Source organism: Salvelinus fontinalis, chromosome 32, assembly GCF_029448725.1.
Source record: "Salvelinus fontinalis isolate EN_2023a chromosome 32, ASM2944872v1, whole genome shotgun sequence".
NCBI classification, from domain to species: domain Eukaryota; kingdom Metazoa; phylum Chordata; class Actinopteri; order Salmoniformes; family Salmonidae; genus Salvelinus; species Salvelinus fontinalis.
In genome coordinates, this window is record NC_074696.1 from 9,788,300 (window position 1) to 9,802,909 (window position 14,610).

At 43.3% G+C, this 14,610-nt stretch overlaps 1 protein-coding gene across 6 annotated transcripts in view; it reads right to left on the reverse strand.

Moving 5' to 3' along the window:
• LOC129830698 (gamma-aminobutyric acid type B receptor subunit 1-like) overlaps positions 1-14,610 on the reverse strand; it is a 301,577-nt gene that overhangs the window by 30,200 nt on the left and 256,767 nt on the right. For all 6 annotated transcript variants that reach the window (XM_055893314.1, XM_055893313.1, XM_055893311.1 and 3 more), the window contains exons 19-21: positions 6,927-7,034; positions 1,969-2,062; positions 1,560-1,687 (exon numbers count right to left, since the gene is read on the reverse strand). In XM_055893314.1, the coding sequence (XP_055749289.1) occupies positions 1,560-1,687; positions 1,969-2,062; positions 6,927-7,034 (330 nt within the window). The remainder of the gene's footprint in view (positions 1-1,559; positions 1,688-1,968; positions 2,063-6,926; positions 7,035-14,610) is intronic.

The window sequence follows — 14,610 nt, forward strand, 5'->3', positions numbered from 1 at the left end:
CTGTACATCACAACACACACACACACCACACACCACACACACCACACACCACACACCACACACACACCACACACACACACACACCACACACCACACACCACACACCACACACCACACACAGTTTTCTGGGCCACTTTCGGATGGCAGATACTGTCCCCATGCATACAGCGTCATTTAGGACAGCTCCCATGGTGAAAACCCCACTGGCCAGCTCCAGCACCTCATTAGGGGTGAGCGGGAGGGCTGGAGGTGAGCAGAGCCACAGGGGACCACCGAGGACAGAGAGCCAGGCATTGTCACAGCATTAAACAAAGGGTGGAGGGAGAGAGAGAGAGTCAGGGAGAAAGAGAGACAGAGAGAGAAGAGACAGAAAGAGAGAGAGAGAGAGAGAGAGAGAGAGAGAGAGAGAGAGAGAGAGAGAGAGAGACAGATACAGAGAGAGAGAAAAACAGAGAGAAAGAGAGAGAGAACGCGAGAGAGAGAGATCCAAGCGAGTGGAGACTGAAGATGAACTAACACAGCCTGGAGAGAGAGGGAAAGAGAGGGAAAGAGAGACAGAAAGAAGGCAAGAGCAAGAGAGAGAGAAAGAGAGAGAGAGAGATATACAAGCGGGTGGAGACTGAGGACGAACTAACACAGCATGGAGAGAGAGGGAAAAACAGAGAGGGAAAGAGAGACAGAACGAAGGCAAGAGCAAGAGAGAGAGAAAGAGAGAGAGAGATATACAAGCGAGTGGAGACTGAGGACGAACTAACACAGCCTGGAGAGAGAGGGAAAGACAGAGAGGGGCGAATTAGACTGACATACAGATCAGCTGTAACATGCTGACCAGACCGGACACGTCGCGTGCGCCAGAGTCGCAAAATAAATTTAGAAATCCATGTTATTCAATTATTGCACCCACACTGCTTGCGCGCGCCAACGAGCGTCTGCGACACCAAGGGTTAAAATAGATGTCGTTCCTATTTCTGACGCAGATCGCGCTGCAAGTCCTGCCTCTCCCATCTCATTGGTTTATAGAAGCAGGTACCCACGTGCCATCTCCTCATTGGTTATACCCACGTGGGTGATAGAAAGACGAACTGTTTTGCCGGTAGTCGTGGTAATACAATGAAAGTTTAGATGCGATCACCATATAATTTAAACGATGAAAAAACCTGGAAGGAGGAGAGATGACTAGAAACGATTCGGTTGACCATTTTATGTGTGGATTAATTGTCGGAGTAGAGATCCTTGTGCATTTCAGGTAAAATAACAACTCAATGTTTATATCCCAGGACAAATTAGCTAGCAACAGCAAGCTAGCTAAATAGGACAAATTAACGTTAGCTAGCAAGTGCAAGCTAACTAGCTAAATTATCATACATGTTTAATGCTTTTCGACCTGTCCTCAAATGAATGTCATTGGTTCAGAGTTTGTTTTGATATTTTAACCTGCGTGTCGTGATCGCGTTTGGTGTGGGGGGGGGGGCAAAATAAATGTACAAAAAGACAAACAGAGAAACACTTAGTCTAGACTGACACTGGCCAAAGACACACACAGACACAGAAAGACTTACTGAGACGTTGTAAATGGCCATGCCGACAGCACGGTGGTCGTTGATCTTCTCTGTTGATATAGACTTGGTCTCATAAGCCAGAAAAATCCCCAGGAGCAGCAGCAAGCCCTTATAGCCATACACCACCCCTAGGGAGGGAGGGAAAGAAAGAAAGAAAGAAAGAAAGAAAGAAAGAAAGAAAGAAAGAAAAAAAAGAAAGAAAGAAAGAAAGAAAGAAAGAAAGAAAGAAAGAAAGAAAAGAAAGAAAGAAAGAAAAGAAAGAACATTTATTCATTGGGTTTTTAGTATTCAATGCACTAGCAGTAGCTCCAGCACAGGTCTAATGTCCAAGGTAAGAAGATTGACAGATGGGTTTAATGTACAGGAGTAGTCCCTCCCTCCCTCCCTCCCTCCCTCCCTCTATCCTTACCAAGCCAAGTGTTCATCTTGTCTGAGCTGCAGTGTTCCAGCAGCGGTTGAACCAGAACATCCAGGTCTCCTTTAGGGGCCTCTCTCACAAACTTCTACTCAGACAAACAAAGGAATAATGTTCTCTCACAAACTTCTACTCAGACAAACAGAGGAATAATGTTCTCTCACAAACATCTACTCAGACAAACAGAAGAATAAGAATATTTATCTCAACTTACTGTACTTTAAATATCAGATGCATAAAACAGTCACAAACAGTAATAGTACAGGTTCAATTCACACCTTTTATTTCCTGGTTTTATTGATTCATGGAAAAACTAAGAGAGTTTTGGCTACTGCACTATTGCACTACTTACGGCTACTGCACTATTGTCATCTATACAGTATCCAGTACATGCTTCGTGGACACATACTATATCCATAGGTCGATAATGAACACAACACACACAGTACCAGTCAAAAAGTTTAGAACACACCGACTCATTCAAGGGTTTTAGTGTATTTTTTACATTGTAGAAGAAATAGTGAAGAAATCCAGACTATGAAATAACAAACATGGAATCATTTAGTAACCCCAAAAAAGTGTTAAACAAATCAAAATATATTTTCTATTTTAGATTCTTAAAAGTAGCCACCCTTTGCCTTGATGACAGCTTTGCACACTCTTGGCAATCTCTCAACTAGCTTCATGAGGAATGCTTTTCCAAGAGTCTTGAAGGAGTTCCCACATATGCTGAGCATTGCATTCCAACTCATCCCAAACCATCTCAATTGGGTTGAGGTCAGGTGATTGTGGAGGCCAGGTCATCTGATGCAGCACTCCATCACTCTCCTTCTTGGTCAAATAGCCCTTACACAGCCTGGAAGTGTGTTTTGGGTCATTGTCCTGTTGAAAAACAAATGATAGTCCCACTAAGCGCAAACCAGATGGGATGGCGTATTGCTGCAGAATGCTGTGTTAGCCATGTTGGTTAAGTGTGCCTTGAATTCTAAATAAACCACAGACGCTGTCACCAGCAAAGCACCTCCACACCTCCTCCTCCATGCTTCACGGTGGGAACCACACATGCGGAGATCATCTGTTCACGTACTCTGCGTCTCACAAAGACACGGCAGTTGGAACCAAACATCTCAAATTTGAACTCATCAGACCAAAGGACAGATTTCTACGGTCTAATGTCCATTGCTCGTGTTTCTTGGCCCAAGCAATTCTCTTCTTCTTATTGGTGTCCTTTAGTAGTGGTTTGTTTTCAGCAATTCGACCATGAAGGCCTGATTCACGCAGTCTCCTGTGAACAGTTGATGTTAAGATGTTTCTGTTACTTGAACTCTGTGAAGCATTTATTTGGGCTGCAATTTCTGAGGCTGGTAACTCTAATGAACTTATCCTCTGCATTAGAGGTAACTCTAGGTTTTCCATTCCTGTGTCTGGTAACTCTAATGAACTTATCCTCTGCATTAGAGGTAACTCTAGGTTTTCCTTTCCTGTGGCTGGTAACTCTAATGAACTTATCCTCTGCATTAGAGGTAACTCCAGATCTTCCTTTCCATTCTGAGTCTGGTAACTCTAATGAACTTATCCTCTGCATTAGAGGTAACTCTAGGTTTTCCATTCCTGTGGCTGGTAACTCTAATGAACTTATCCTCTGCATTAGAGGTAACTCTGGGTCTTCCTTTCCTGTGGCTGGTAACTCTAATGAACTTATCCTCTGCATTAGAGGTAACTCTGGGTCTTCCTTTCCATTCTGAGGCTGGTAACTCTAATGAACTTATCCTCTGCATTAGAGGTAACTCTGGGTCTTCCTTTCCATTCTGAGGCTGGTAACTCTAATGAACTTATCCTCTGCATTAGAGGTAACTCTAGGTCTTCCTTTCCTGTGGCTGGTAACTCTAATGAACTTATCCTCTGCATTAGAGGTAACTCTGGGTCTTCCATTCCTGAGGCTGGTAACTCTAATGAACTTATCCTCTGCATTAGAGGTAACTCTAGGTCTTCCTTTCCATTCTGAGGATGGTAACTCTAATGAACTTATCCTCTGCATTAAAGGTAACTCTAGGTCTTCCTTTCCTGTGCGGTTCTCATGAGGGACAGTTTCATCATAGCGATTAAAACTTCTTGTCAATATGGGGGCGCTGTTTCACCATTGGAAAAAATAGTGCACAAATTAAACTGCCTCGTACTCAATTCTTGCTCGTACAATATGCATATTATTATTACTATTGGATAGAACACACTCTCTAGTTTCTAAAACCGTTTGAATTATGTCTGTGAGTGAAACAGAACTGGACTTAGAGCAATTTTCCTATGAGGATTTGAAAATGCTGAAATCTGCTCACTGTTCCCAGAACAGTTTATTAATTTGCCTGTCCTCTATTGGTTGAGATGCACTGCATACGCCTTCCCCTGGGTGTCAGCGAATAGAGGGACTTGAAATGGAGTCTCTAGGCAGATCTGAAAGTTTATAAATTGCTTGGAAACGAGGTGTCCCCTCTTTTGACTCTTCGCTCTGACGCAGGGAGGATCTTGGCATGTCGTGTTAGAAGCTCCTGTTTTAGCTCTTAGATATATCCGGCTCTGTTTTTATTCGATATAGGTGTTAAAGACATCATAATGTTGTTATTTTAAACCGAGTTATATCAGTTTATGTCAGTATATTGCGATTTTCGGGTATTTCATTTTCTGGCATTCTAGGGGGTTGGGTCTCTCTCTCTCTCTCATGCTATTGTTTACTGCTAATTGCAACGTGGAAGAGGACGTTCTCCAACCTAGCAACGATTGTTCTGGAGAAAGGACACCTTGCCCAAGATTCTGATGGAAGCTCAACAAATAGTAAGCAGTCTTTATGCTGTTAATTCGTACTTATGTTGACAAATGTCAAATAATAATTCCGCCATGAATTATGGTGCGGTCTCGCTTTAGCGCACGCTGTATGCTTGAAGTAACGTTCATTTTAAAAATGTAACCCAGCGATTGCATTAAGAACTAATTTGTCTTTCAATTGCTGTCCAACCTGTATTTTTTTAGTCAAGTTTATGAATAGTTTTCGATTAGAATAGGTGCCTCTTCAAGATGGCGCAGGACAGATTGCTTGAGGTTTTGGACACTATTCTCATTGTATAAGCACAATTTGTGCCGCTAAATATGCACATTTTCGAACAAACTCTATATGCATTGTGTAATATGATGTTATAGGACTGTCATCTGAAGAATTCTGAGAAGGTTAGTGAAAAAATTAATATATTTTGGTGGTTTATACGTTATCGCTATTTTTGCCTTGAATCAATGCTGTTGTGATGTTTGCTATTGTGGTAAGCTAATATAACGCTATATTGTGTTTTCGCTGTAAAACACTTAGAAAATCTGAAACATTGGCTGGATTCACAAGATCTGTGTCTTTCATCTGCTGTACGCGGTGTATTTTTAAGAAATGTTTTATGATGAGTAATTAGCTAATACACGATGGTCTCTGTAGTTATTCTAGTCGCTTTGGTGAGAGTTGTGGTAGTGGCTGCAATGGTAACTATGATTTATACCTGAAATATGCACATTTTTCTAACAAAACATATGCTATACAATAAATATCTTATCAGACTATCATCTGATGAAGTTGTTTCTTGGTTAGTGGCTATTTATATCTTTATTTGGTCGAATTTGTGATAGCTACTGATGGAGTAAAAAAATGGTGGAGTAAAGAAGTGGTGTCTTTTGCTAACGTGGTTAGCTAATAGATTTACATATTGTGTCTTCCCTGTAAAACATTTTAAAAATCAGAAATGATGGCTGAGTTCACAAGATGTGTATCTTTCATTTGGTGTCTTGGACTTGTGATTTCATGAACATTTTATTATATGATATCCCTGTAGCTTTAGGCTAGGCTATGCTAGTCAGCTTTTTTGATGGGGGTGCTCCCGGATCCGGGTTTGTGAGGCGTTAGAGGTTAATGGTTTTTGAGACTGGAAAAAGTTCTTGAAATTTTCCGGATTGACTGACCTTTATGTCTTAAAGGAATGATGGACTGTCATTTATCTTTGCTTATTTGAGCTGTTCTTGCCATAATATGGACTTGGTCTTTTACCAAATAGGGCTATCTTCTGTATATCACCCCTACCTTGTCACAACACAACTGATTGGCTCAAACACATTAAGAAGGAAAGAAATTTGACAAATTAACTTTTAACAAGGCACACCTGTTAATTGAAATGCATTCCAGGTGACTACCTCATGAAGCTGGTTGAGAGAATGCCAAGAGTGTGCAAAGCTGTCATCAAGGCAAAGGGTGGTTACTTTGAAGAATCTAAAATAGAACATGTATTTTATAGCACTTTTTTTGTTACTACATGATTCCAAATGTGTTATTTTCATAGTTTTGATGTCTTCACTATTATTTTACAATGTCGAAAATAGTCAAACAAAAAAGAAAAACCCTGTAATGAATAGGTGTGTCCACACTTTTGACTGGTAATGTACTATATATACTGTATATATAGATTCATTGTTATAGATTCATTATAGATTCACTAAAGGCCACGTACAGATTCTCCAGAGCATTGATTGTTAACACATACACTCTATCCTGCCCATTGTAGTCGAGGTATGACTACAATAGTCTTTATATGGACCACCTTTTCTCTCATCCTTCTATTTTAAAATATGATTTTTATAAATTCACAATAAATTCATTCTTTGACTAATCTTGATAGAGTCAAGAGCTAATCGATGCTGATGCATCTTCCGAAAACAAACAGGAAGAGACCAGAAAAGAGAAAAGAGGAGAGAGAGAGGACACATCGAGATAGAGAGAGAGAAGAGAGAAGAGAAGAGCCATCGAGATAGAGAGAAAGCGTCGAGATAGAGAGAGAGCGAAAGCGAGAGAGAGGAAGAGAGAAGAGAGGAGCCATCGAGATAGAGAGAGAGAAAGAGGAGAAGACATTGAGACATTGAGTCATGACTCATACCTCCACAGTGATGTGTAGAGGATCCACTATTTGCCAGATCATGAGTGACAGGACGTCGATGACCAGCAGCACCCCCACGGTGGCGTAGAGTTTCCACGGCTCCAGGTGCTGCAAGGAATCATGGGATACAGGAGGACTTGTCAGTTAGGCCGTGTCTCAAATGACAACCTATTTGCTACATAGACCACTACTTTGGTACGCTGTATAGACCACCCTGCTAAACCACCCCTCTACCTCACTAGACCACCCCTCTACCTCACTAGACCACCCCTCTACCTCACTAGACCACCCTGCTAAACCACCCCTCTACCTCACTAGACCACCCTGCTAAACCACCCCTCTACCTCACTAGACCACCCCTCTACCTCACTAGACCACCCTGCTAAACCACCCCTCTACCTCACTAGACCACCCTGCTAAACCACCCCTCTACCTCACTAGACCACACCTCTACCTCACTAGACACCACTCTAAACCACCCCTCTACCTCACTAGACCACACCTCTACCTCACTAGACCACCCTGCTAAACCACCCCTCTACCTCACTAGACCACCCCTCTAGACCACCCCTCTACCTCACTAGACCACCCTGCTAAACCACCCCTCTACCTCACTAGACCACCCTGCTAAACCACCCCTCTACCTCACTAGACCACCCCTCTACCTCACTAGACCACCCTGCTAAACCACCCCTCTACCTCACTAGACCACACTTCTACCTCACTAGACCACCCTGCTAAACCACCCCTCTACCTCACTAGACCACCCTGCTAAACCACCCCTCTACCTCACTAGACCACCCTGCTAAACCACCCCTCTACCTCACTAGACCACCCCTCTACCTCACTAGACCACCCTGCTAAACCACCCCTCTACCTCACTAGACCACACCTCTACCTCACTAGACCACCCCTCTAGACCACCCCTCTACCTCACTAGACCACCCTGCTAAACCACCCCTCTACCTCACTAGACCACCCTGCTAAACCACCCCTCTACCTCACTAGACCACCCCTCTACCTCACTAGACCACCCTGCTAAACCACCCCTCTACCTCACTAGACCACCCCTCTACCTCTACCCCCTCTACCTCACCCTCTAGACCACCCCTCTAGACCACCCCTCTAGACCACCCCACTACCCCTCTAGACCACCCCTCTAGACCACCCCACTACCCCTCTAGACCACCCCTCTAGACAACCCCACTACCCCTCTAGACCATCCCTCTACCCCTCTAGACCACCCCTCTAGACCACCCCTCTAGACCACCACTCTACCCCTCTAGACCACCCCTCTAGACCACCCCTCTAGACCACCCCTCTAGACCACCACTCTACCCCTCTAGACCACCACTCTAACCCTCTAGACCACCACTCTACACCACCCCTCTAGACCACCCCTCTAGACCACCCCTCTAGACCACCTCTCTAGACCACCACTCTAGACCACCACTCTAACCCTCTAGACCACCACTCTACACCACCCCTCTAGACCACCCCTCTATTCGACTAGACCACCCCTCTATTCGACTAGACCACCCCTCTATACCACCCCTCTAGACCACCCCTCTATTCGACTAGACCACCCCTCTATTCGACTAGACCACCCCTCTAGACCACCCCTCTATTCAACAAGACCACCCCTCTATTCAACTAGACCACCCCTCTAGACCACCCCTCTATTCGACTAGACCACCCCTCTAGACCACCCCTCTAGACCACCCCTCTATTCGACTAGACCACCCCTCTAGACCACCCCTCTATTCGACTAGACCACCCCTCTAGACCACCACTCTACCCCTCTAGACCACCACTCTACCCCTCTAGACCACCACTCTACCCCTCTAGACCACCCCTCTAGACCACCACTCTACCCCTCTAGACCACCACTCTACCCCTCTAGACCACCACTCTACCCCTCTAGACCACCCCTCTAGACCACCTCTCTAACCCTCTACCCCTCTAGACCACCCTTCTAGACCACCCCTCTAGACCACCCCTCTAGACCACCACTCTACCCCTCTAGACCACCACTCTACCCCTCTAGACCACCACTCTACCCCTCTAGACCACCCCTCTAGACCACCACTCTACCCCTCTAGACCACCACTCTACCCCTCTAGACCACCACTCTACCCCTCTAGACCACCTCTCTAGACCACCTCTCTAGACCACCTCTCTAGACCACCACTCTATTCGACTAGACCACCCCTCTAGACCACCACTCTACCCCTCTAGACCACCACTCTACCCCTCTAGACCACCACTCTACCCCTCTAGACCACCTCTCTAGACCACCTCTCTAGACCACCCCTCTAGACCACCCCTCTAGACCACCACTCTACCCCTCTAGACCACCACTCTACCCCTCTAGACCACCACTCTACCCCTCTAGACCACCACTCTACCCCTCTAGACCACCACTCTACCCCTCTAGACCACCCCTCTAGACCACCACTCTACCCCTCTAGACCACCACTCTATCCCTCTAGACCACCACTCTACCCCTCTAGACCACCCCTCTAGACCACCACGCTACCCCTCTAGACCACCACTCTAGACCACCCCTCTAGACCACCACTCTACCCCTCTAGACCACCCCTCTAGACCACCACTCTATCCCTCTAGACCACCACTCTACCCCTCTAGACCACCACTCTACCCCTCTAGACCACCACTCTACCCCTCTAGACCACCACTCTACCCCTCTAGACCACCCCTCTAGACCACCCCTCTAGACCCCCACTCTACCCCTCTAGACCACCCCTCTAGACCATCCCTCTAGACCATCCCTCTAGACCACCCCTCTAGACCACCCCTCTAGACCACCACTCTAGACCACCACTCTACCCCTCTACACCACCCCTCTAGACCATCCCTCTAGACCACCCCTCTAGACCACCACTCTACCCCTCTAGACCACCACTCTAGACCACCCCTCTACCCCTCTAGACCACCACTCTACCCCTCTAGACCACCACTCTACCCCTCTAGACCACCACTCTACCCCTCTAGACCACCACTCTACACCACCCCTCTAGACCACCACTCTAACCCTCCACCACTCTACCCCTCTATACCACCACTCTACCACTCTAGACCACCACTCTAGACCACCCCTCTAGACCACCCCTCTAGACCACCCCTCTAGACCACCCCTCTAGACCACCCCTCTAGACCACCCCTCTAACCCTCTAGACCACCACTCTACACCACCACTCTAGACCACCCCTCTATTCGACTAGACCACCCCTCTATTCGACTAGACCACCCCTCTAGACCACCCCTCTAGACCACCCCTCTAGACCACCCCTCTAACCCTCTAGACCACCACTCTACACCACCCCTCTAGACCACCCCTCTATTCGACTAGACCACCCCTCTATCCCACTAGACCCGGCGTCTATCCCTGGTCAACAGTTGTGTTATATATAGTCAGTACACTACTGTTGACCAGGGATATAGTCAGTAAACTACTGTTGACCAGGATATAGTCAGTACACTACTGTTGACCAGGGGGATATAATCAGTACACTACTGTTGACCAGGATATAGTCAGTACACTACTGTTGACCAGGATATAGTCAGTACACTACTGTTGACCAGGATATAGTCAGTACACTACTGTTGACCAGGATATAGTCAGTACACTACTGTTGACCAGGATATAGTCAGTACACTACTGTTGACCAGGGGGATATAATCAGTACACTACTGTTGACCAGGGATATAATCAGTACACTACTGTTGACCAGGATATAGTCAGTACACTACTGTTGACCAGGTTATAGTCAGTACACTACTGTTGACCAGGATATAGTCAGTACACTACTGTTGACCAGAATATAGTCAGTACATTACTGTTGACCAGGATATAGTCAGTACACTACTGTTGACCAGGATATAGTCAGTACACTACTGTTGACCAGGATATAGTCAGTACACTACTGTTGACCAGGGGGATATAATCAGTACACTACTGTTGACCAGGGGGATATAATCAGTACACTACTGTTGACCAGGGGGATATAATCAGTACACTACTGTTGACCAGGATATAGTCAGTACACTACTGTTGACCAGGGGGATATAATCAGTACACTACTGTTGACCAGGATATAGTCAGTACACTACTGTTGACCAGGATATAGTCAGTACACTACTGTTGACCAGGATATAGTCAGTACACTACTGTTGACCAGGATATAGTCAGTACACTACTGTTGACCAGGGGGATATAATCAGTACACTACTGTTGACCAGGGATATAATCAGTACACTACTGTTGACCAGGATATAGTCAGTACACTACTGTTGACCAGGTTATAGTCAGTACACTACTGTTGACCAGGATATAGTCAGTACACTACTGTTGACCAGGATATAGTCAGTACACTACTGTTGACCAGGATATAGTCAGTACACTACTCTTGACCAGGATATAGTCAGTACACTACTGTTGACCAGGATATAGTCAGTACACTACTGTTGACCAGGATATAGTCAGTACACTACTGTTGACCAGGTTATAGTCAGTACACTACTGTTGACCAGGATATAGTCAGTACACTACTGTTGACCAGGATATAGTCAGTACACTACTGTTGACCAGGATATAGTCAGTACACTACTCTTGACCAGGATATAGTCAGTACACTACTGTTGACCAGGATATAGTCAGTACACTACTGTTGACCAGGGATATAGTCAGTGCCCTTTTGTTGACCAGGGGTGCTATATAAGTAATGGATAATGGATCAAGCTCCCACACCTGAATCTGTTAGATTTGACTGTGAGGGATTAACAATGACATAAATAGACTGGAGCCTGAGCTTGACGAGAAAACAATGATGCTTAACTAAGAGGCCAATTCTATCTGCCCCGAAGCAAACTGGTTGAACCGCTACATTGAAGTAGACAAAGAGGTTGTATCTCGCTCTATTGACAGCAGTGATGGAAAAATAAATATATATATTTAATGTAACCATTTGAAACAAAAACAAAGCAAGGAGAGACAAAGGACGAATATCGTAAATGTAATATTGATTTTGGTGCATTTATCCAAGAGGATTAAAGCTTAGTAGCGAATACTATTTATTATCCTCATAGTAAGCAGAATGATAAAGAAGAGGAGGTATATGAAGTCGACACTAGATAACAAGATTTTGCAGTCAATCTTATATATTTTTTTAATTTAACCTTTCTTTAACTAGACAAGTCAGTGAAGAACAAATTCTTATTTTACAATGACGGCCTCCCGGGGAACAGTGGGTTACGTGCCTTATTCAGGAACAGAAAGACATATTTATCCTTCTCAGCTCGGGGATTTGATCCAGCAACCTTTTGGTTACTAGTCCAACGCTCTAACCACTAGGTTACCTGCCGCCCCCACCTTGTTATCTAGTAGATAACAAGATGTGTGAGTCAATCTTCTATGTAGTAGATAACAAGATGTGTGAGTCAATCTTCTATGTAGTAGATAACAAGATGTGTGAGTCAATCTTCTATGTAGTAGATAACAAGATGTGTGAGTCGATCTTCTATCTAGTAGATAACAAGATGTGTGAGTCAATCTTCTATGTAGTAGATAACAAGATGTGTGAGTCAATCTTCTATCTAGTAGATAACAAGATGTGTGAGTCAATCTTCTATCTAGTAGATAACAAGATGTGTGAGTCAATCTTCTATGTAGTAGATAACAAGATGTGTGAGTCAATCTTCTATGTAGTAGATAACAAGATGTGTGAGTCAATCTTCTATCTAGTAGATAACAAGATGTGTGAGTCAATCTTCTATCTAGTAGATAACAAGATGTGTGAGTCAATCTTCTATGTAGTAGATAACAAGATGTGTGAGTCAATCTTCTATCTAGTAGATAACAAGATGTGTGAGTCAATCTTCTATGTAGTAGATAACAAGATGTGTGAGTCAATCTTCTATCTAGTAGATAACAAGATGTGTGAGTCAATCTTCTATGTAGTAGATAACAAGATGTGTGAGTCAATCTTCTATGTAGTAGATAACAAGATGTGTGAGTTAATCTTCTATCTAGTAGATAACAAGATGTGTGAGTCAATCTTCTATGTAGTAGATAACAAGATGTGTGAGTCAATCTTCTATCTAGTAGATAACAAGATGTGTGAGTCAATCTTCTATCTAGTAGATAACAAGATGTGTGAGTCAATCTTCTATGTAGTAGATAACAAGATGTGTGAGTCAATCTTCTATGTAGTAGATAACAAGATGTGTGAGTCAATCTTCTATCTAGTAGATAACAAGATGTGTGAGTCAATCTTCTATCTAGTAGATAACAAGATGTGTGAGTCAATCTTCTATCTAGTAGATAACAAGATGTGTGAGTCAATCTTCTATGTAGTAGATAACAAGATGTGTGAGTCAATCTTCTATGTAGTAGATAACAAGATGTGTGAGTCAATCTTCTATCTAGTAGATAACAAGATGTGTGAGTCAATCTTCTATGTAGTAGATAACAAGATGTGTGAGTCAATCTTCTATGTAGTAGATAACAAGATGTGTGAGTCAATCTTCTATCTAGTAGATAACAAGATGTGTGAGTCAATCTTCTATCTAGTAGATAACAAGATGTGTGAGTCAATCTTCTATGTAGTAGATAAGATGTGTGAGTCAATCTTCTATGTAGTAGATAACAAGATGTGTGAGTCAATCTTCTATGTAGTAGATAACAAGATGTGTGAGTCAATCTTCTATGTAGTAGATAACAAGATGTGTGAGTCAATCTTCTATCTAGTAGATAACAAGATGTGTGAGTCAATCTTCTATGTAGTAGATAACAAGATGTGTGAGTCAATCTTCTATGTAGTAGATAACAAGATGTGTGAGTCAATCTTCTATGTAGTAGATAACAAGATGTGTGAGTCAATCTTCTATCTAGTAGATAACAAGATGTGTGAGTCAATCTTCTATGTAGTAGATAACAAGATGTGTGAGTCAATCTTCTATGTAGTAGATAACAAGATGTGTGAGTCAATCTTCTATCTAGTAGATAACAAGATGTGTGAGTCAATCTTCTATGTAGTAGATAACAAGATGTGTGAGTCAATCTTCTATGTAGTAGATAACAAGATGTGTGAGTCAATCTTCTATCTAGTAGATAACAAGATGTGTGAGTCAATCTTCTATCTAGTAGATAACAAGATGTGTGAGTCAATCTTCTATGTAGTAGATAACAAGATGTGTGAGTCAATCTTCTATGTAGTAGATAACAAGATGTGTGAGTCAATCTTCTATGTAGTAGATAACAAGATGTGTGAGTCAATCTTCTATCTAGTAGATAACAAGATGTGTGAGTCAATCTTCTATCTAGTAGATAACAAGATGTGTGAGTCAATCTTCTATGTAGTAGATAACAAGATGTGTGAGTCAATCTTCTATGTAGTAGATAACAAGATGTGTGAGTCAATCTTCTATGTAGTAGATAACAAGATGTGTGAGTCAATCTTCTATGTAGTAGATAACAAGATGTGTGAGTCAATCTTCTATGTAGTAGATAACAAGATGTGTGAGTCAATCTTCTATCTAGTAGATAACAAGATGTGTGAGTCAATCTTCTATGTAGTAGATAACAAGATGTGTGAGTCAATCTTCTATCTAGTAGATAACAAGATGTGTGAGTCAATCTTCTATGTAGTAGATAACAAGATGT